Source organism: Pelodiscus sinensis, chromosome 27 (genome assembly GCF_049634645.1).
Source record: "Pelodiscus sinensis isolate JC-2024 chromosome 27, ASM4963464v1, whole genome shotgun sequence".
NCBI classification, from domain to species: domain Eukaryota; kingdom Metazoa; phylum Chordata; order Testudines; family Trionychidae; genus Pelodiscus; species Pelodiscus sinensis.
The window spans coordinates 17,998,700-18,020,597 of record NC_134737.1 but is presented as its reverse complement, the minus strand read 5'-3'; the positions used below and the strand labels follow the sequence as shown (position 1 = coordinate 18,020,597).

The 21,898-nt window shown below is 61.6% G+C and overlaps 1 protein-coding gene across 1 annotated transcript; it reads left to right on the top strand.

Moving 5' to 3' along the window:
- Nucleotides 1–105: 105 nt before the first annotated feature.
- On the top strand, nucleotides 106–19,363 carry STRIP1 (striatin interacting protein 1). The gene is made up of 20 exons (XM_075910557.1): nucleotides 106–628; nucleotides 3,091–3,165; nucleotides 3,824–3,958; nucleotides 4,873–4,993; nucleotides 5,571–5,639; nucleotides 6,605–6,711; nucleotides 7,165–7,292; nucleotides 8,972–9,154; nucleotides 11,697–11,914; nucleotides 12,423–12,488; nucleotides 13,156–13,219; nucleotides 13,570–13,641; nucleotides 15,405–15,479; nucleotides 15,779–15,876; nucleotides 16,525–16,651; nucleotides 16,773–16,873; nucleotides 17,140–17,206; nucleotides 17,523–17,627; nucleotides 17,762–17,966; nucleotides 18,362–19,363. The coding sequence occupies exons 3-20, from the start codon at nucleotides 3,877–3,879 to the stop codon at nucleotides 18,607–18,609; spliced, it is 2,136 nt and encodes a 711-aa protein (XP_075766672.1). The 5' UTR covers nucleotides 106–628; nucleotides 3,091–3,165; nucleotides 3,824–3,876; the 3' UTR covers nucleotides 18,610–19,363.
- Nucleotides 19,364–21,898: the final 2,535 nt, after the last annotated feature.

Below are 21,898 nucleotides of genomic sequence, written 5' to 3'. Positions count from 1 at the left end.
CCAGCCTTTGTAATATTGCCTCCAAATTATAGATAGATATTCCTTCTGTTTGTACCGAAAGACAAGGGTGAGGATTTGGACTCTGGTAGGTAGTGTCCTAGGCTTTCAAAGTGGCTCAAATTTATTCTAAATTGACAAGTTTGGAGAGTTCTGTTGTCCAGATAGTTTGCTCCAATCCTAGGATTAAATAAGCCTGTGGATGGATATATGCAATTTTACATAGTGCCTTTCATTTCAAAGGATCCCAGAGTGCTTTATAGATTGTCTACAAACAGGAGTCACTCGCCGCTGAAATGCAATCTAATGGAACGTGATTTTTCCACAGCATAGAGCAGCGTTACACTATTGGATGGGAACAAGAAGTGATGAATATTAGACCTATGCAAAATAGAGAAGCCATCTTAGAAGGCTACCTTGGTATTGTTGATGGGCTGGCAAATGTCATATTTGTTAGACTGAAAATACAGTACTGAACAGGGTCAATTTTGAAAGCTATGGATAGTGATTTTTTTTTTAATGAATAGTGACTCATTATAATTGTTTTCCTTCTGCTGTCAGGGCTATTCTGAATCCCCAGATTTGGAATTCGAATATGCAGACACAGATAAATGGTTTGCAGAGCTGTCAGGTATGGAAATTAAACCTCATGTTGGTTTTTGCTCACTGGTTATCAAAAGAACATTATTAACTCAAAAATAATACATTTTCATATGACTGTTTTAGTTTAATAAAACATTAAAATCCTATTAACATTTACTGACTAATAATTTTTGCTATATACGCTGTTTGTTTTTGTTTTGTTTTTGTATTTCCTATATTGGACAACCAAGCTAGTCAGTATCACTTGACTTGCTTGTCAGTTTCAGCATTCAGTTTTCATCCTAGTGAATGTCCTGTTTGAATCCCAAATATCTGAGAAACTCTATTCAGGCAAACTTTCCACTGGAAATAATATTTTAAATATATATTTCTATTGAATTTCATGTATGCAAAGCATTATTCTGACATCTCTTGTTTTGAACCTTTGAGTATATAAAACTTCAGTGATGAGCAACCCCTTTAAAAAAAATTAAAAATGAATAGAATCGTGAGTAGGGGGAAAGAAAAACCTGAGCAGTAATTTGCAGGAGACAGGTAAAACCACCTATGGTATTTATGTCTACACTACAGCGTTATTTTGAAATAGTTATTTCGAAATAGCTGATTCGAAATAACACGTCTGCACACAAAATGCATTTCAAAATAGCATTTTGCTATTTTGAAATAGCGCATCCACACTGAGTGGATGCTGAATCGCATTTAAGGCCAGCCGGTCTCAGGTTTCCCTGCTTGCTTGCCTACCTCAATGAGGGTATGTCTACACTAGCCCCCTAATTTGAACTAGGGAAGCTAATGTAGGCATTCGAAGGTGCAAATCAAGCCTGGGATTTAAATATCCCGCGCTTGATTTGCATCTTCCCAGCCGGTCGATTTAAAGCCCCTAAATCGAACTACCTGTTAAACTTCATTCCAGGAGGAATAACAGGTAGTTCGAACTAGGGCTTTAATTCAAACTACTGGGTCCCTGCCGTGTGTAGACGCGGACAGTTAGTCCGGACTTGTAAATTTCAAAAATGGCGACCAGCCGGGAAGATGCAAGTGAAGCGCGGGATATTTAAATCCCAGGCTTGATTTGCACCTTCGAATGCCTACATTAGCCTCTCTAGTTCGAACTAGAGGGCTAGTGTAGACATACCCTGAGGTACTGCAAAGCATTTTGTCTCTGCGTGCTCTGGTTGCCCTCACTTGGGACACCACAGCACTCTGCAACATGGAGCCAGAGCTGCCCCTGGGCACGCTGGTGCTTCTCTTGGACGCGTTGCTGCGAGCCTGGCTGCACTTTCTGCAGGCTGCAATCCAGGAGGTCCATCTGGGGGCTGTCAGTATCCAGGAGGCCCTGTGAGAGAGCTTCCACCCAGAGGAGCACTAAGGGCCTCCCTGGTCTGCCCCACTGGGGGCTTGTGCCTCATTCCTCCCTCACGTCCTTCCACTTACCCCTTCCTAACCCCCCTTCCTGATGTCAAATAAAATACACGTATTTTCATGAACACAAACTCTCTTTATTTAACAAAACTGGGGTGGGGGGAATGGAACTCTGGTGAGACTGGGGAAAGGAGGCGGGAGAGGGTAGGAGAGGGGAGGGGAAACCTGGGAGGAGAGAGCTAGAAGGGGGAAGCAAGAGGAAGAAGGGGGAGGGGAAGCTCAGGGTTGGGGGTCTCGCCGGACCAACTTGATTTTCATGCAAACCTGCTCCTGGGTTCATATGTGGCCTTTGGTGGCCAGGCTGGCAGCTACCCTGCCATAGGTGGCCGCGTTCCTCTGTCCAGTGCAGAGATCATGGACTTTGGGGGCATCCCCCCCAAACCTGAATAAGGTCCGTGATCTCCACCCTGGACCAGGAAGGCGCCTGCCTTCTCCGAGCCCTGGCAGGTTCCTGGGAGCTGGCACACTGCTCCTGGGGAGCGGTGGAGGGCTGGCTGCCAGTGGCTTGCTGGCTCATGTTTTGGGGCCACTGGGTCAGGGGCAGTGACTGCTGGCTCTCAGCTGGCAGGCTTGGAGCTGACACAGGTGCTGTGGCCAGAGTCTACCCCTTAAGGGCTCCGGAGAATGGGGGAGGGAGAGGAGTGTTCTTGGTTGAGGCTGGAGTGGCCACCAGGGCACCCTCGAAGGCTGAAGGCCCCCTATTTTGAAATAAGTGTCCACACAGCACTTGTTTCGAAATAGCTATTTCGAATTTGGCATTGTTCCTCATGGAATGAGGTTTACCAAATCTGAAATAAGCACTCCGCTATTTCGAATTCATTTTGAAATAGCGGTTTGGCTGTGTAAGCGCTAGTAAAGTTATTTTGAAATAACTTTGCTGTGTAGACATCCCCATACAGATTCTAATGGTCTCAGATTAAAATAAGCATGAGGAGCGATAGGGACAAAAATGCAATCTGTGCTCCTTAGTTTCACAGTTGAGTACTGGTTAGTTTTTGGGAGGTGTTTTCTAGTTGGATACGGAAATAAAGTGACACTAAAGTGACACCAGTGATGCTCTCTTGGCAGAACTGTACAGTTACACGGAGGGTCCAGAGTTCCAGCTGAATCGAAAATGCTTTGAGGAGGATTTTAGGGTCCATGGTAAGAGAATTCTCTTCCCTCCCACGTTGTACTGGGGGGGTGTTGTCACCTGTACTAGAACATCATAAATAGGAAACAGAAGGGTGGATGTGCCACTGTCCCTGTGCCAGAAGGAAGGAACCAGCCACATGCATTGATTCCTTGCTTCCCATAGGTTGGGTTTGCTGACGAACTTCAGTGTTCACCAGACATGTTGTGATGTGCTGCTTCTGTGAATTGGAGCAGAAAGAGGAGGTTAGCAGCTGGGACCTGCTCTGCACTTAGCACGCTTCGATAGACGAGGTGGTTAATTGGGTCCGCCTTAGCTGTGCTGTAAAATTGGCAAGTTTGCCCATTAAGAACAGCCATCTCCTTGCAAGAAGGCTGTTGGCTGTTCTGACTTCTGATGCGGAGTCAGACAGAGGCTGATTAATCTTGGCCTGCTAGAAGGCTTTAAACTCTTCTCTCTGCTGGCCCTGCAATGCTGTCCCAAGGCTCGGCCCTGCAGTTGAGGGTTTGGCTCTCCATCTCCGGTGAATGCTCTGTATCTTCTCTCTCCATCTTACGTCCTATGAGAGAATTGCAGCTCTACCTGCTTTCTCGTTCCCTGCTCTTGGAGAGATGAAGATACGTCCCGGGGAACCACGTCTCCTAAAACGACCTGTGCTCGGCTTTTCAGTGCCGGATAAAAAATGGACCGAGCTGGACCACAACCAGCATCGTACTCATGCCATGCGGCTCCTCGATGGGCTGGAGGTCACTGCCAGGGAGAAGAGGCTGAAGGTGGCCCGAGCCATCCTCTACGTCGCGCAAGGTGCGTTGCAGTGTTGGGAAAAGCTTGGGTCCTCTTCTGAAATCCCTGTGAGCTTTTCTGTGCTAACGGGACACTTAGGTTAGAACCATCTGTCTATAACCAGCTTCCCGCCCCTGCCTGCTGCCGCCATCTCTTTGTGCCTCTTACTCAGGCCGGGCAACAACGTCACATAGTCAGTTTCCCCTTTGTTCCCAGCTGGAGTCTTGCTTAGGGCCGGATTCGGAAGCACAGCACAGACCCCCCAATGTGGCCGACGGGGGCGTCTGTCTAGGCAAAGGTGGATTTGAGCTGCCGAGATGCACTCTCCAGAGGGGCCTCTAATAATAACAATGATGTTTAAAAGCCACCTGGGCTGTCCCCACCTTCTGCCTGCACCAAGGGCTGATGTGGCCCCAGCCAAGTTAGGAGCAGCTTGGGGGCTAGAAGTAGCCTCCCTTTGGCTGCCGGTGGAATGCTGCGGAGCCCAGAGTGGCCGTGATGCTGAACGCTACAGACACTCTGTCCCGCGCCCCCAGCCCTGGTGTCTGCTGCTCGGGCAGCATGGCCGTGCACCTGAGCCGCACCCAGCTGCCACAGGAGAAGTGCCCCAAGCGCCTCTGGGCTGGGCCAGAATCTGGCCCCTGGTTCTCTTGCACTCGCTCAGTGTTGTGAAAGCTTCAGGGGAATCTTTAACTCCAGCTGGATCCTTTGAACCGAAAAGCATTTCTCTTAAATACTTGTCCAGCTTCCAGTGCAGGCGCTGGGCCGCCGGGATGGGAGTCTGTTGCATCCTTTGCCCAGTTCAGCCGCTACTTTACTTTTCCCTGCTGGCCCCTGGAGCAAGCCCTCCCCCGCTCTCGGTGCGGGCCTGCCTGCCTGCGAGGCGAGGATCCCTGGCGGGGTCGGCAGAGGGGCCAATAGTCCTGTTGTTGCAGGCACCTTCGGGGAGTGTGGCTCCGAGGCGGAAGTGCAGGCCTGGATGCGCTATAACATTTTCTTGCTGCTGGAAGTTGGGACCTTCAATGCTTTGGTGGAGCTTCTGAACATGGAGATTGAGTGAGTACCCTGGCGCAGGGGTGCCCCTGAGCAGCTCGCTTGGCTGTGTGTCCAGTCTGAGGAAGATGCCCCCTCGCTAGCAGCTCTGCCCCCAATCCCGTTCCCATCGGCGCCAGGTTCACGGCTGCAAGTCCCTCGTGGGGAGAATCTGCCCTGGCACGTCAGCAGCTGGCGCCGCAGGGGGCAGTTTTGCGTGGGAGGGAGGGTTTCTGAGACAGGCCTGGGAGCCAGGAGTCCTGGCCCTGAGGTGGCATCCTGTGGAGAGGCAGGCGGATCCCTGCGTGCCGTGTCTGGCTCCATCTGAGAATGGGCTCAGTCGGGGGAGGGGGTTCGGGAGCCGTTGAGGAAGCGCAGCTGCAGCAACTGCTAATGTGATTTTGTGCCCCTCGGAGAGGCGTGTCCTTCCTCTGGCTCTGAGGGGCTGGGGCTGAGGGACTCGGTCGCCCAGTGCCGGGGGGCGTAGGGGGAAGTGGCCAGCTCTCCTGTGTGTTCTCTCGGGTGGCTGACGGCGGTGGTGAGACCTCCCCGGGGAGATGTGCACATCCTGATGCGGGGCTCTGACTCTCTCCTGCCTCAGTAACAGTGCCGCCTGCAGCAGTGCCGTGAGGAAGCCGGCCATCTCCCTGGCCGACAGCACGGACCTGAGGTGAGTGGCCTTTGTCCTGGGGCAGGGTGAGGAGAGGCTCCTGAAGGTCAGGCCTCACGGCCGGGGGTTCAGAAAGGAGCTCTGCCGGGGGCGCTCGGGAGTGTTTCCTTCCTCTGAGGGGCGGGGTGGCCCGCAGGCCAGGCGCTCTTTCCGGAGTGCGGACTCGCCATGGGCTCTGCGCCTCGTTTACCCCACCTACGCGACGGGCCTGAGACCCGCCTTGTCACGGCGAGTTGGGCTCCGTGCTAGCAGCGTTAATGCCAGGCTGGAGGCTGGATTGACGGGCAAGTAGGACTGCCAGACGGGCAGACCGTGTCCTAAGCCAGTGCGTGCGCGCGCAGGGACTCACTTTGCCTGGGTCAAAAGCTGGGGCGGAGGGAGCGCTCTGCTCGGGTTGGTGGCCCTTTCGGAAGCTACACGCTTCGCTGAGAATAGCGCGTGCGTCAGGGAGACTGCTCCGGAGCGGGGCTGGTTTGTGTCGGAAAGGGGAGCCTGCCCAGTTTTCGGCCTGGGGTGCGCGGTGCTTTGGCTTGGGAAGGTCGTGATGCTTTGGTCTAATTCCAGTTGTTGGCTTGGTGCGGGGCTGACCGGGGGCTTGTTCGGCGGCTGTCACGTACAGCCTGTCAGACGGATCTGCTGGGGACCCTTCTGGCCTTAAGCTCTGTCACCTTGAAGGATCTGTGTGGGGAGGGGAAAAGAGTCTTGGCTTTAGATTGGAGCAAAATGTTCCTCATCCTGGGCTCCTTCCCCTGCCCTGGAGGCTGTGGCCTGCCAGTTGGGGAACGTGCGCGCCTCTGGAGGCTTCCTCGCCCCCAGCTCCAGGACCTGAGCTGAGCCGTGCCTCGGGGGAGCAGAGCGTAGCGCTGCCTTTGATGTGCTGTTGGATCCAGAAGGCTCTCGGCAGCTTGGCTGAGACCTGCCTGCCCTGGCTCCTGCCCGGTTCTGTCTGATGCCGCGCTTTGCAGGGTGCTGCTGAACATCATGTACCTGGCCGTGGAGACCGTCCGGCAGGAGGCTGAGGGAGACAAGGCGGAGTGGAAGACGATGAGGGAGACCTTCCGAGCGGAGCTAGGTACGAGCCTGGGGCGGGAAGCAGGGCCGGGCAGGCCACCGCAGTGTCCTCTAAAGATGCTGAGCTGGGACCTGGAAGCTCCCTCGTAATTCAGATCTGGCCCAGGTCCTCTCGGCCGTGTGGATTCCTGGGCCCCCTCCCAGTGCCTAGGAGCCATGGACTCCGCTCCCAGGGCTGCTCCTCGTCTGTCTGGGCAAATCCGCCGATGCTTGAATGAGCCGTGGAGACAGGATCCTTTGGCGTTTGGCAGAGAATTCTCTGGAGCGGGGCTTAGCATGCGGGGGCGGAGCCAAGCAGGCCGGCATCCCCACTGCCCGGCTTGCATCTCTGCTGTGGCCACGCAGGGGGAGGAAAGAGCCACTGGAGGGGAGGTTAGGAGCTGGCAGGGTGTCTGAGAGGCCGGGGGCGGGGCTCTCCAGGCCAGCGTGGCTGTCATGGTGTGCGTGCTTCCAGGAGCCCCGCAGCACACCCACGAGCCCTTCTCCGTGATGCTCTTCGGGATGGTGACCAAGTTCTGCAGCGGCCACGCCCCGCACTTCCCCATGAAGAAGGTGCTGCTGCTGCTCTGGAAAACCGTGCTGGTAAGAGCCCCGGGGTGGGAGCAGGAAGCCCGCGAGCCTGGAGCTGGCCTCCAGTGAGTCTCTCCTTGGCAGGAAAGCTGGGACCCACTCGGCCTGAAGCAGGCCCGAGGCATTGACTGGCATGCTGTGTCCGTCTGCCCTGCGCACAGCTGAGTGACCATGACCGGGGGCGTCATGGCCTGGGGGCCTTCCAGCGGGGTCCTGCTGGGACCAGTTCGCTCTTTGACACTTGTCCACGAGAACCATCCCTGCGCAAGCGTGCAAATGACGCACACTGGGGCGAGGGGTGAAGAGTCGGCGCAGTCTGCCGCTTGGCGAGCTGAGCCTTCGAGTGCAGCTAGACGCCAGCGGGTCCCCCTGGAGACAAAGCGCAGGTCAAAGCGACAGGAGCGGGGGAAGCGACAGCTCTGGAAAAGAGCTGCGGGTTGTGGTGGACACAGCTCCGCGAGCTCCTGGCCCAGCGTGCCGGTCGAAAGGGCCGATGTGGCTTGGGTGGCACAGATGGGCATCTCGAGTAGGAGCGCAGGAGTTCTTGCCACCGCCGCTGGAAATGCGTGTCCCGTGCAAATTGGAGGAGTCCGAGAAGAATCTCGAACGCATGAAGGGTTAGAGAAGCTGCCTCGGCACGATTGACTCAGGGACGTCGATCTAGTTAGCTGAGAAGGGGACTGGGTGACGTGGTGACCATCCATTACAGGCATTCACGTGTAATATTGGAGTCCTTGATAGACCTGAGAGAGGCCGAGCAGGGTCCAGTGGCTGGGAATTGAAGCTGTACGCCTGCTGGCTGGAACAGGGACAAACGGTGTTTGTGACAGGGAGAGCAAACAGCCGTCGGAACAAGCGAGTGGCGGCTTTGCTCACAGGCAGTCGTATCACGTCACCCCTGGCCACAAGGAGTGACGTGATAACTGGCTGGACGCACAGTGTGAGGTCCAGATGGTGTCATTCTCCGTAGCGCCGTAACGTGGGCAGTCCCCAGGCCGTGGCTTGGGGCTGGTGAAATTCCACAATCCCCCTCCCCATGCTGCTAAACACATCACCAGCAGTCACAGCTGAAGGCACCTTCTGGGTATGAATAACAAGGGTTGTGTGACTGACTTTCTGCAGTCTTGGACTCCAGCTTCCCTTGTGCAGCATACTGCTGTGTCCTGGAGCAAACAGAGGAGAGAGAACGGTAGGGCCCTGGAGCAGTAGCCCATAGTCACTGCTCCGCAGAGGTCCTCTCCCTCTGTGGGGAGGCCTGCTATCCTCATGGTCCAGATGGGGGATTGGGGTGCCAAGAGTCCTGGATGCTCAGGGTGCAAGAGGGGAGATGGTGTCAGCAGTGGGATTAGAGCAGCTCTGGGCTCCCACCTCTAGACCAGATCCTTCTTTCCTGAATGGCTTACTGACCAAGGGGAAGTGCGTCTGTGACTTCTAGACCTGGGATGTCCTGTAGCTAGAACCCAGCGGTGCCTCTGCAGCTTTCCAGCCGTTGGCTTGGCGGCTGCCTTCAGACAGCGCGGTGCCCGATACTCGAGGGTACAGCCAGGCTCGACGTGAAATGGCAGGCCTGTGCGTACGGCTTTGTGGGCAGAGCCCCTCGTCGCTGGGCTCTGTCCATGTGACTTCCTGCCTGGCGGAGGAGCGAGGAGGGAGCCGTGTCCCTGCCGTCACCGGGGCCTTCTCTGCCGCAGTGCACGCTGGGAGGCTTCGAGGAGCTGCAGGCCATGAAGGCTGAGAAGCGGGAGATACTGGGCCTCCCGCCCCTCCCGGAGGACAGCATCAAAGTGATCCGCAGCATGCGGGCCGCGTCCCCGCCGGCCTCCGCCTCCGACCTCATCGAGCAGCAGCAGAAACGCGGGCGGCGGGAGCACAAGGTCTGGCAGAGCGGGGCCGCGGGCATTGTCGCCCGGCCCTAAGGTTGGGCGCTCCAACCTCTAAGCACGAGATCAAACCCAAATACCCCGCCCCCTCTCCAAGGGCCCGCCCCTGCTCACTCCAGCCTCCCTCACTTTCAGCAGGTGGGGCAGGGGGCTGGGGCGCAGGCTCTGGTCTTGGGCTAAGGGATTTGGAGTGGGAGGGGCTCTGAGCTGAGCCTGGGGCAGGGAGTTGGGGTGTGGGGGGGGCAGCCTTTGGGAGGGAGTTTGGGTTCAGCGGGCTCAGGGCTAGGGCAGGAGTTGGGGTGCAGGAGGGGTTCGGGGCAGGGGTTGGGGTGCAGGAGGAGTTCAGGGCTAGGGTAGGGGTTGGGGTGCAGGAGGGGTTCGGGGCAGGGGTTGGGGTGCAGGAGGGGTTCAGGGCTAGGGTAGGGGTTGGGGTGCAGGAGGGGTTCGGGGCAGGGGTTGGGGTGCAGGAGGGGTTCGGGGCAGGGGTTGGGGTGCAGGAGGGGTTCAGGGCTAGGGTAGGGGTTGGGGTGCAGGAGGGGTTCAGGGCTAGGGCAGGGGTTGGGGTGCAGGAGGGGTTCGGGGCTAGGGCAGGGGTTGGGGTGCAGGAGGGGTTCGGGGCAGGGGTTGGGGTGCAGGAGGGGTTCAGGGCTAGGGTAGGGGTTGGGGTGCAGGAGGGGTTCGGGGCTAGGGCAGGGGTTGGGGTGCAGGAGGGGTTCAGGGCAGGGGTTGGGGTGCAGGAGGGGTTCAGGGCTAGGGCAGGGGTTGGGGTGCAGGAGGGGTTCAGGGCAGGGGTTGGGGTGCAGGAGGGGTTCAGGGCTAGGGCAGGGGTTGGGGTGCAGGAGGGGTTCAGGGCAGGGGTTGGGGTGCAGGAGGGGTTCAGGGCTAGGGCAGGGGTTGGGGTGCAGGAGGGGTTCGGGGCAGGGGTTGGGGTGCAGGAGGGGTTCAGGGCTAGGGTAGGGGTTGGGGTGCAGGAGGGGTTCGGGGCAGGGGTTGGGGTGCAGGAGGGGTTCAGGGCTAGGGCAGGGGTTGGGGTGCAGGAGGGGTTCGGGGCAGGGGTTGGGGTGCAGGAGGGGTTCAGGGCTAGGGTAGGGGTTGGGGTGCAGGAGGGGTTCAGGGCTAGGGCAGGGGTTGGGGTGCAGGAGGGGTTCAGGGCAGGGGTTGGGGTGCAGGAGGGGTTCGGGGCAGGGGTTGGGGTGCAGGAGGGGTTCGGGGCTAGGGTAGGGGTTGGGGTGCAGGAGGGGTTCAGGGCTAGGGCAGGGGTTGGGGTGCAGGAGGGGTTCAGGGCAGGGGTTGGGGTGCAGGAGGGGTTCAGGGCTAGGGCAGGGGTTGGGGTGCAGGAGGGGTTCAGGGCAGGGGTTGGGGTGCAGGAGGGGTTCAGGGCTAGGGCAGGGGTTGGGGTGCAGGAGGGGTTCAGGGCAGGGGTTGGGGTGCAGGAGGGGTTCAGGGCTAGGGCAGGGGTTGGGGTGCAGGAGGGGTTCAGGGCTAGGGCAGGGGTTGGGGTGCAGGAGGGGTTCGGGGCAGGGGTTGGGGTGCAGGAGGGGTTCAGGGCTAGGGTAGGGGTTGGGGTGCAGGAGGGGTTCGGGGCAGGGGTTGGGGTGCAGGAGGGGTTCAGGGCTAGGGCAGGGGTTGGGGTGCAGGAGGGGTTCAGGGCTAGGGTAGGGGTTGGGGTGCAGGAGGGGTTCAGGGCTAGGGCAGGGGTTGGGGTGCAGGAGGGGTTCAGGGCAGGGGTTGGGGTGCAGGAGGGGTTCGGGGCAGGGGTTGGGGTGCAGGAGGGGTTCGGGGCTAGGGTAGGGGTTGGGGTGCAGGAGGGGTTCGGGGCAGGGGTTGGGGTGCAGGAGGGGTTCAGGGCTAGGGTAGGGGTTGGGGTGCAGGAGGGGTTCAGGGCAGGGGTTGGGGTGCAGGAGGGGTTCGGGGCAGGGGTTGGGGTGCAGGAGGGGTTCGGGGCTAGGGTAGGGGTTGGGGTGCAGGAGGGGTTCGGGGCAGGGGTTGGGGTGCAGGAGGGGTTCAGGGCTAGGGCAGGGGTTGGGGTGCAGGAGGGGTTCAGGGCAGGGGTTGGGGTGCAGGAGGGGTTCGGGGCTGGGGCAGGGGTTCAGGGTGCAGGCTCAGCTGGACACCGCTTACCCCAGGTGGTGCAGTGGGGCTAAGGCGACTCACCCCCGCCCTGGCCCTGCCCCACTCCCCAAAGCAGCCAGCAAACTCTGTCCCAAGCCCTGCTGTGCCCCCTCTGTTCTGTGGAGATAGACTCCAAGGTGGGCGTCCTCCTCGCCCTGCCCTGCCCAGCAAGCTCGGGGAGGTGTGGGGGAGAGCTAGCTCCAAGGCAAAGGGCAGGGGGTGCACAGCAGTGGGGGAAGGGGCAGCTGAAGCGCTGCACTTGAGCCTCTTGGCCAAACCAGCCAGGATCCCGACTGCCTGGTGGCCCCTGCCCTAAGGGGCCAGGGAGATGGAGGGTTGCGCAGGGCAGCCAGCTCCTTGCACAAGGCATGCTGGGGAGTCCTGCGAGCGCCCCGGGCTCAGCCGCCTTCTCCCGGGGCGCCAGGCGCTGATCAAGCAAGACAACCTGGACGCCTTCAATGAGCGGGACCCGTACAAAGCGGACGACGCGCGGGAGGACGAGGAGGAGAACGACGATGACAACAGCCTGGAGGGGGAGCCCTTCCCGCTGGAGCGAGACGAGGTGATGCCGCCCCCTGTCCAGCACCCGCCCACCGACAGACTCACCTGCCCAAAGGGGCTGCCCTGGGCCCCCAAGGTCAGGTGAGTGTCTGCGAGGGGTCGGGCCCCTGGGGTCGCTGTGCCTGAGGAGCCCGGCCCCGTGCAGGGAACCGGCTGTCCAGCAGCCGCCCCACGGTTGGGCCACGGGGTATTGGCGTGGGCTGTGGCCAGCGATCCCCCTGGCGTGCAGCGTGGGTTTGTCACCACTGTGGAGGTGACGGGCTGAGGGGGCTCTGGGCTGGAGGGCAGGGGGAGGGGCAGGCTCTGGGGTGAGGCTGAGGGTGTGAGGGACACTGGGCTAGGGCAGAGAGTGTGGGGCAGGGCTATGGCTGGGGATGAGGGGCTTGGGGTGCAGGCTGCCCTGGGGCTGTGATGGGGGGGGGAGGGTCCTGGCGGGAGCTGCTGGGACCGTGAGGGCGGCACCTTTAGCCGTGGTGCTGCTGTCTGAGCTTGCCTGGGGGTGGGACCCGCTGGGGGGCTCTGCTGGCTCCGGTCTCACTCGGAGGGCGGCGGCCTGGGCCTGCCCACCTGCTAACGGCTCCTCCCCCAGGGAGAAGGACATTGAGATGTTCCTGGAGTCCAGCCGCAGCAAGTTCATCGGCTACACGCTGGGGAGGTGAGTCGAGCCGGCCGGGAGGCGCCAGCTCTGTGGGCCCGGGCAGAGCCGGCCGGGAGGCGCCAGCTCTGTGGGCCCGGGCAGAGCCGGCCGGGAGGCGCCAGCTCTGTGGGCCCGGGCAGAGCCGGCCGGGAGGCGCCAGCTCTGTGAGCCCGGGCAGAGCCGGCCGGGAGGCGCCAGCTCTGTGGGCCCGGGCAGAGCCGGCCGGGAGGCGCCAGCTCTGTGGGCCCGGGCAGAGCCGGCCGGGAGGCGCCAGCTCTGTGGGCCCGGGCAGAGCCGGCCGGGAGGCGCCAGCTCTGTGGGCCCGGGCAGAGCCGGCCGGGAGGCGCCAGCTCTGTGGGCCCGGGCAGAGCCGGCCGGGAGGCACCAGCTCTGTGAGCCCGGGCAGAGCCGGCCGGGAGGCACCAGCTCTGTGAGCCCGGGCAGAGCCGGCCGGGAGGCGCCAGCTCTGTGGGCCCGGGCAGAGCCGGCCGGGAGGCGCCAGCTCTGTGGGCCCGGGCAGAGCCAGCCGGGAGGCGCCAGCTCTGTGGGCCCGGGCAGAGCCGGCCTGACGTGCTAGCAAGGTGATGCGCCCGCTTGGCTCCTGCCCTGCCCCTCTCCCCGCTGGCCGGCCGGGGCAGGAGGCGTTTCTGGCCTCCGTGTCACGCTGGCTCCTTCCTCCCTCTAGTGACACGAACACAGTGGTGGGGCTGCCCAGACCCATCCATGAGAGCATCCGAACCCTGAAACTGGTGAGTGCCCGCAGCTCCCCTCCCCGCTGCCTTTCGCCCTGCCACCGAGCGGCTGTGCCTGGGCCAGGCCCCCACCTGCCCTCTCCCCTGTTCTCCCAGGGCTGCCCTCTGCCCCCCCAAGTTCCTTCCCCTGGGGATGGCTTGCTGAGCCGGCTCTCTGAGGAGCAGGGCTCCTTGGGCCGGAGAGGCCAGTGGAGGGTTTCCCGACAGGCCCACTCACTTGCCTGTTGGAGTGAACCCCTTGTGATGTGGTAGCAAACCGCACAGGGCAGGCAGATGGGACGGTGCAGGCTGCAGGGGCCTGGGGGGATCACTGTGCGCTGGCATTAACCTCCCCGCTCCCTGCGCAGCACAAGTACACGTCCATCGCAGAGGTGCAGGTGCAGATGGAGGAGGAGTACCTGCGCTCCCCACTCTCCGGGGTGAGTGCGCCACGGGGCAGCGAGGGCTGGGTTCCTTTGGGTCCCCCAGCAGGAGCCTGTCACTGCCTGTGCTCCCTGCCAGCCCCTCCCTTGGGGTGCCCACGCCCTGGGAGGCAGCAGTGCTCGTGTCTGATTCTGCAGAGCCATGAGCCAGGTGGCCCCCTGTAGCCCAACCCGGATGAGCCGCCTTGCCCGGGCTGGAGCTGTTCTCAGGACAGACTCTGGGGGGTCTCAGTCAACAAACGTGGACAAGGGGGATCCAGTGGCTATAGTGTACTTACATTTCCAGTGTCAGAGGGTAGCCGTGTTAGTCTGGATCTGCAAAAGCGACAAGGAGTCCTGTGGCACCTTATAGACCAACAGATCTGTTGGAGCAGAAGCTTTCGTGGGCAAAGACCCACTTGGTCAGATGCATGTAGTGGAAATATCCAGAGGCAGGTATAAATACACAGGCAAGAATCAGGCTGGAGATAACGAGGTAAATTCAATCAGGAATTGAATTAGATTTCCAGAAAGCCTCTGACAAGGTTCCTCACCAAAGACTCTTCAGTAAAGTAAGTTGTCATGGGATAAGAGGGAAGGTCCCTTCATGCATTGACAACTGGTTAAAAGTCAGGAAACAAAGGAATAAATGGTCAGTTTTCTGAGTGGAGAGAGGTAACTAGTGGGGTCCCTCAAGGTCTGTCCTGGGACCAGTCCTATGCAACTTATTTATAAATGATCTGGAGAAAGGGGGAAACAGGGAGGTGGCAACATTTGCACGTGATACTAAAGTGCTCAAGATAGTTAAGACCAAAGCAGACTGTGAAGAGCTTCAAAAAGATCTCACCAAACTCAGTGATTGGGCCACAAAATGGCAGATGAAATTCAGTCTTGATAAATGTAAAGTAATGCACACTGGAAAACGTAATCCCGCTATGCATACAATATGGTGGGGACTAATTTGGCTACAACTATTCGAGAGACCATGGAATCATTGTGGATGGTTCTCTGAAAACATCCACTTGGTGCGCAGCAGCAGTCAAAAAAGCAAATAGCATGTTAGGAGTCATTAAAAAAGGGATTGAGAATAAGACAAAGTACCTTATTGCCTCTATACAAAACCATGGTACGTCCACTTCTTGAGTACTGCGTGCAGATGTGGTCGCCTCATCCCCCCAAAAAACTATTGGCATTGGAAAAGGGTCAGAAAAGGGCAACAAAAATGCTGAGGGGTTTGGAACGGGTCCCATGTGCAGAGAGATTAAGACGACGGGGACTTTTCAGCTTAGAAAAGAGGAGACTGGGGGGGATAGGGTAGAAGTCTATACAATCATGACTGGTATGGAAAAAGTGAATAAGGAAAAGTTATTTACTTATTTCCACAATATAAGCACTAGAGGTCACCCAATGAAATGAACAGGCAGCAGGTTTAAAATAAACACAAGGAAGTTTTTCTTCACTCAGTGCACAGTCAACCTGTGGAACTCCTCGCCAGAGGATGTGATGGAGGCCAGGACTTCAACAGGGTTGAAAAAAGAGCTGGATAGATTCATGGAGGTTATTAATCCGTGGCTACTGGCCAGGCTGGGTAGGGATGGTGTCCTTAGCCTCCGTTTGTCTGGAGGCGGGTGACGGGAGGGATCACGTGAGGATTCCCTGTTGTGTTCCCTCCCTCTGGGGCACCTGGCCCTGGCCACTGTGGGCAGACAGGACGCCGGGCTGGATGACTGTTGGTCTGACCCGTCTGGCCGCTCTGATGTTCTCTCTCGTCTCTGTGCTAGGGGGAAGAGGAAGTGAAGCAAGTTCCCACCGAGACCCTGTACCAGGGCCTCCTTCCCAGCCTGCCACAGTACATGGTGAGTTGTGGCCACACCGCTGACCCTAGGCAGAGCCCCACCCCTTCCCATGCCTCCGCCGTGGCCAGGACGGCTGGACTCTCCTCTCCAGGCTTACAGGGGGGAGGCTGATCCTGTGATCGCGTCCCCTCTTGAACGGGTCCTCGCCACGTGCCTTGGCCCGCGCCTCGTCCTGCCTGGCATACGCTTGGCTGTGCCCTCGGCTGCGTCAGACCCCTCTCTCTGGCGAGTGTCTGGTCGCTCCTGCCCTCGCCCGGCGGCCCATCCCGCCTTCACCCCGCTCTCCGCTGCCCTCCCAGATTGCCTTGCTGAAGCTGCTGCTGGCCGCAGCCCCCACCTCCAAAGCCAAGACGGATTCCATCAACATCCTGGCCGACGTCCTGCCGGAGGAGATGCCGTGAGTGCCCTTCTCTGGTGGCCGGAGACGCCCCGCCTGACCGGGGCTGAGATAACGGGGGGTCTCTGGTAGGTGGCAGCCCCTCCTGGCTCAGCGCTTTGAGGACCGGCTCGTTGCGCCGGCGCTGCGGGGTCCTAGGCCCGCGGCAGGGGACTCGGCTCCCTGTGCCAAGGGAGCATCTCTAGGGACTGGGCCTCGACTCAGCCGGAGCCCCAGGCGAAGCCGGGTGCAGCCTGGCTGTGGCTAGACCCTGGCTCAGAGCCCCGGCAGCACTGGGACCTTCCCTGGGAGTCAGCTCCAGGCGCACTGTGCGAGCGGAGGGGCAGGTGCCAGGGCGCCTTAGCCCAGCTCCTGGCCTGGCTCCAGCTGGGGAAGTGCCAGGGCCAGTCCAACTCCTGGCTTCAGTCTGACGGGATCTGTCTTCGCTCCCTGCCCTAGGACATTCCCAGGCCTGGCCGCTGCCTTTCACCCAGGGCCTCGCCCACGGAGCTGGGCCCTTGGGATCCTGGGGCTGAAATGTCCCATGCAACCTTGTGTGTGAATTACGGGAAGGCTGGCCAGGTGGCGGGGAGGTGACTGTGGACAGGGGAGGGGGGCTGTCTCCTCCCATCCCCCCGAGGCGGGCTGAGCCGGGGCTGTGTGCTCCAGGACCACGGTGCTGCAGAGCATGAAGCTGGGCGTGGATGTGAACCGCCACAAAGAGATCATCGTCAAGGCCATCTCTGCTGTCCTGCTGCTGCTGCTCAAGCACTTCAAGCTGAACCACGTGTATCAGGTAGAGGCTCCACCCCGCATGCCCAGTGGCCCCGGGGGGGGGGGGGGCGGTCCTGCAGCGCCCCGGGGGGGCGGGTGGTGGTCCTGCCCGCTTGCTGACCTGCGCCTGTCCTTGCTCGTAGTTCGAGTACATGGCCCAGCACCTGGTGTTTGCCAACTGCATCCCGCTCATCCTCAAGTTCTTCAATCAGAACATCATGTCCTACATCACTGCCAAGAACAGGTAACAGGGCGGGGCCCTGGGGGTGCCCTGTCACTGGCCCTGCCGTGGGTACCCCAGTGCTGCTCCTGCCGTGGGGCCCACAGGAAGGGCGCTGGTCCCTCCCCCACTGCTCAATTCCCGGCTGCACCTTGTCAGCCGTCCCCAGCGTGGGATCTTCCAGGGAGCTGCCCTGGGGGCAGCAGAGGACGCCCCAGACCCTCCCCCCCTCCAAGGATGGGGCTGTGCATGAGCAAGCAGGGGAGCTGAGGCCTCTCTTCTCCTTCCAGCATATCAGTCCTGGATTACCCCTACTGCGTGGTGCACGAGCTTCCTGAGCTGACGGCAGAGAGTCTGGTGAGCCCTCCCCTCCCCTCCAGCCCGCGTGTCCCTGGTGCTGCCGGGGAATGCGGAGAGCGCTCTGCGGCACCGGGAGGCCTAGCCGGCCCGTTGGCTCCCTGCAGAGGGTGGGGCAGCGCGGGGCCGGGCCCTGCCATGGCAGCCCAGGCTTTCCCGCACTTGGACGGCTCTGAGTAGTGCAAGGTGGGAAGCGAGTCCCGTCCGTTAGACGCGCCGTTTGGCAGGAGCCTCCTCCCGCAGGCAGCCCTGCCCGTCTGCTTGCATCTTCCCCCCAGCCAGCTGCTCACCCCCTGCCCGGTCTCTGTCCCTGCAGGAAGCCGGGGACAACAATCAGTTCTGCTGGCGGAACCTGTTCTCCTGCATAAACCTGCTGAGGATCTTGAACAAGCTGACCAAGTGGAAACACTCCAGGACCATGGTGAGGAGGGGCCGTTGGGCCGGGAGGCTGCAGAGGCCTTGGTGGGTGGGAGCTGGGCAGGCTGTCGCCTTACAAAGCCGGCGCGTGAGGCTGAGCCAAACCTGTGTGCCGGTGCCGGGTCTGCTGCCCCCTAGATGCTGGTGGTGTTCAAGTCGGCGCCCATCCTGAAGCGGGCACTCAAGGTGAAGCAGGCCATGATGCAGCTCTACGTCCTCAAGCTGCTGAAGGTGCAGACCAAGTACCTGGGGCGGCAGTGGAGGAAGAGCAACATGAAGACCATGTCGGCCATCTACCAGAAAGTGCGGCACCGGCTCAATGACGACTGGGCCTATGGAAACGGTACGTGTGTGCGCGCACTCACACTCACACTCACACACACGCGCCCCTTCCCCCCGCCGGGAGCACTTAGCCCGGGGCAGCCGGCCAGGCTGGTGTCTGTCCGGAGCCCCAGGGACTCTGCTGATGAGCATAAAATGCACCGTGGAGGGGAAGCATTGCATGCTGGGACTTGGAGTCTCAAGGAGACTGAGCCCCACATGAAAGATCAGGGCATTGGCTTGGGGCATTGCATGCTGGGAGAGGGGCACGTGGGATTCCTACCCCAGAGGGCTGTTCTCTTGCCCCCCGCCCCCAGCTCACAGCTACAGGCTGGGACAGGGCAGCTGCCTGGCCAAGGGAGGGGAGACGAGGATGCCGCTGTCCCGTCCTAACGTGCCCCCCCCCTCCCACCCCAGACCTGGACGCACGGCCCTGGGACTTCCAGGCAGAGGAGTGCGCCCTGCGCGCCAGCATCGAGCGCTTCAACTCGCGGCGCTACGACCGGGCGCACAGCAACCCCGACTTCCTGCCCGTGGATAACTGCCTCCAGAGCGTGCTGGGCCAGCGGGTGGAGCTGCCGGAGGACTTCCAGCTGAACTATGACCTGTGGCTGGAGCGGGAGGTCTTCTCCCGGCCCATCTCCTGGGAGGAGCTGCTGCAGTAACAGCCGGGTGCCGCCAGGGGCCAGCAGCGGCTCCGAGCTGGGCTACCCAGCCAAAGGACTTTATCCCGCCCCCATGGTCCCCAGTCTCAGGCGCCGCGGGGCCTGGCAGATCCTGGGGAGGGCTCTGGGGGAGGCCAGCCCCACCTGCGGGCTGCGTGTTCCTGAGCAGGCAGGGTGGCTGCTGGTTCTGTTGCAAATCCAGCCCCGCTCCCGCCCAGGCAGGGTGTTGCGCTGCCCCCCCAGCAGAGCGTGAGTCTGCCCCAGCTTTGCCCCCTCACCTGGGAGCCGCAAGTCCTGGGTTCGGGGCCTGCGGGGAGGGGAGCAATCGTTCTGCCCTTCTGCCTTTTCTTGCTGACACTCCTTGCCTGGGCAGAGGGGGAGAGCGGGTTCAGGCAGGGGCGGGCGCCAGGGAGCAGGGCCAGCGGCCTGGGGTTCAGGCAGGGGCGGGTGCCAGGGAGCAGGGCCAGCGGCCTGGGGTTCAGGCAGGGGCTAGGGGCCAGGCACGAGGCCAGGGAGGCGGGTGGAGTGGAGAGGGGGTTCAGGGCAGGGAATAGCAATGCGGCTGCCGCTGCAGGGGCCGTGGGCTGCTGTGCCCCCGGGGCGGCGCTTGGAGCTGTACGTAGCTATACATAGCCCTGGGCCTGTTCCTCTTGTAACTCCCCGCGGGGGTTCAATGTCTGTGCCACACTTGCCATTAAACGGTCTCTCCCTCTTGACCTGGGCCTGAGTCAGGGGTGGGACTTGTCCTACTGTGGCCCCGGGCCAGCCTCAGCCGTCTCTTTGGCCGTGCCCGCCTGGGCGCCCGGCTCCCCAGGCAGCTGGCTCTGCTCCCTCGCCCTGCGTTAGCTGGCACACGAGGGCTTTCTCCTGGGCCGCGACCCAGCGCTCGGCTGGGTTCCCACACACGCCTGGCTCTGTTCAGCCAGCCCATGCCGCAGGGTGCCGGCCGGAGCCGCGGGCCGGGGCAGCAAGTAGCTGATCACATTGTGGCTCCAGCTCCCTGGCTCTGGGGGGCAGGGCCCATACGCTTTGGCCAGGGCTGGGTAAAATGGCAGCTCAGGCCTGGGAGCAGGGCTGGGGCCAGCGCCGAGCAGGGAGAGTAGCGGTGGGCCCCTGTCTCAAGGGCGCTTAGGGCTGGCAACAGAGCCCCCTCTGGCCCCCTCGCACAGCCGGCGCCCCCGGCAACAGCCCAGCCCCTCAACCCTGCAGTGCTTGGAGCCCGCCCCGCCCCCGCCCCCGTCTGGCCTTGGAGCCAGCCCCCGCCCCCGCCCCCGTCTGGCCTTGGAGCCAGCCCCTGGCCCCGCCCCCGTCTGGCCTTGGAGCCGGCCCCCAGCCCCACCCCCCTCTGGCCTCCCCTGGCTCCGTCCCTGGAAGCTGAGCACTTGGGCAGCTGCCTAGCAAAGGCTCCAAGGCCGGCAGGCTGATTAGCGGCGCGCCTCCAGCCCGTAGCGTGTTGCTCCTGGTGGTGCCCATCTGCCCCTGTCTTGGTGCACAGAACAAAAGGTGTTCTGCACCCGCCTGGGAACCGCTGCAGGGTGTGGCGCACCGCTCTGCCCTGCCCTGCCCACAAGGAGGGCTGCGGGAAAATGCACCTGAAATCTGCCGGCCTCTGGCAGGGCCTCCCCCAGGGAAGCAGGGGCCACCGCCCTGGGGCGGTTAATGACAGGGCTGAGGTTTGCTGGAGGCCAGAAGGAGCCGAGGCTCCTGGGATGCTGGAGGTGCCGCTATCCCTGCACCCGAGGACCCTGGGGCCCAGTCCCGGGACGAGCCGTCTGAGCTCAGCCAGCGAGCGGCACCAGGCTGGGGAGCCGGGGTGGCCACAGAGCAGCTGGGCTGGAGCCAGGGGCCCGAGGGGCTGGGGGGAAGGGCTGTGCATCCAGGTCTGGTTCCATGAGAGCTCTGGGCTGAGGTGAGTGGTGCTGGGCTGGGGACCCCCTCCGCCCCGGCTCTGCTTTCCCAGCCCCAGGCCTGAGGGAAGCTGGCAGAGATCTCTTGGGGCCAGAGTAGCCGGGTTCCCTGGCTCCAGTCCCACACGGCAGGGTGGCCTAGCACAGGGCGTGGACCTTTCCTGGGGCGGGGGCTGCACGCAGGGGAGAAGCAACCAAGCCAGCCCCCCCCGTCCCGTTCCCCTCGCACAGAGCGGAGGGAGCCCAGGCTCGTAAGGTTCGTGTGCGCCAGGTGGCGGTGGGACTGGAGTCCCAGCGTGGGCTCCCCAGTGCTGGGCCTGAGTTCTCCGCCCCCCGGCCTAGCGCTGGCAGGTCCCAGAGAAGGCCGGGAAGCAGGTTCTGGGTTTACCCTTCAGTCAGGCGCTGGCAAGCGGGCGGCTGTTCACTGGCGCTGCACAGAGAAACACCGGCTGAGTCAGCCATGAGCTCAGCCCTGCCAGGGTCTGGCCTCTCGTCTCCCTCCCGGCCGCGGGTCTCAGCCTCGCTTACGCACCCATCCTGCACCGCACAGACCCACTCTCGCACGCCCGGCTGTGGGTCGCAGCCCACTCGCACGCCCATCCTGTACCGCACAGACCCACTCTCGCACGCCCGGCTGTGGGTCGCAGCCCACTCGCACGCCCATCCTGCACCGCACAGACCCACTCTCGCACGCCCAGCTGTGGGTCGCAGCCCACTCGCACGCCCATCCTGCACCGCACAGACCCACTCTCGCACGCCTGGCTGTGGGTCGCAGCCCACTCGCACGCCCATCCTGCACCGCACAGACCCACTCTCGCACGCCCGGCTGTGGGTCGCAGCCCACTCGCACGCCCATCCTGCACCGCACAGACCCACTCTCGCACGCCCAGCTGTGGGTCGCAGCCCACTCGCACGCCCATCCTGTACTGCACCGACCTGCTCACACACCTGGCTGTGGGTCGCACGCCTATCCTGTACTGCACTGACCCACTCTTGCATGTCTGGTTGTGGGTCGCAGCCCACTCGCACACCCATCCTGTACTGCACCGACCTGCTCACACACCTGGCTGTGGGTCGCAGCCCACTCGCACGCCTATCCTGTACTGCACAGACCCGCACTCGCACAGCTGGCTGTGGGTCGCAGCCCACTCGCACGCCCATCCTGTACTGCACCGACCTGCTCACACACCTGGCTGTGGGTCGCACGCCCACTCGCACGCCTATCCTGTACTGCACAGACCCGCACTCGCACGGCTGGCTGTGGGTCGCAGCCCACTCGCACGCCTATCCTGTACTGCACAGACCCACACTCGCACGGCTGGCTGTGGGTCGCAGCCCACTCGCACGCCTATCCTGTACTGCACAGACCCGCACTCGCACGG

Bases quoted from the DNA above. Each gene is read 5' to 3' on its own strand.
- STRIP1 (XM_075910557.1), top strand. From the start codon at position 3,877: ATGCGGCTCCTCGATGGGCTGGAGGTCACTGCCAGGGAGAAGAGGCTG. The intron at 15,480-15,778 runs GTGAGTTGTGGC...CTGCCCTCCCAG, and splicing joins CCAGCCTGCCACAGTACATG to ATTGCCTTGCTGAAGCTGCT. The intron at 17,628-17,761 runs GTGAGGAGGGGC...GCTGCCCCCTAG, and splicing joins GGAAACACTCCAGGACCATG to ATGCTGGTGGTGTTCAAGTC.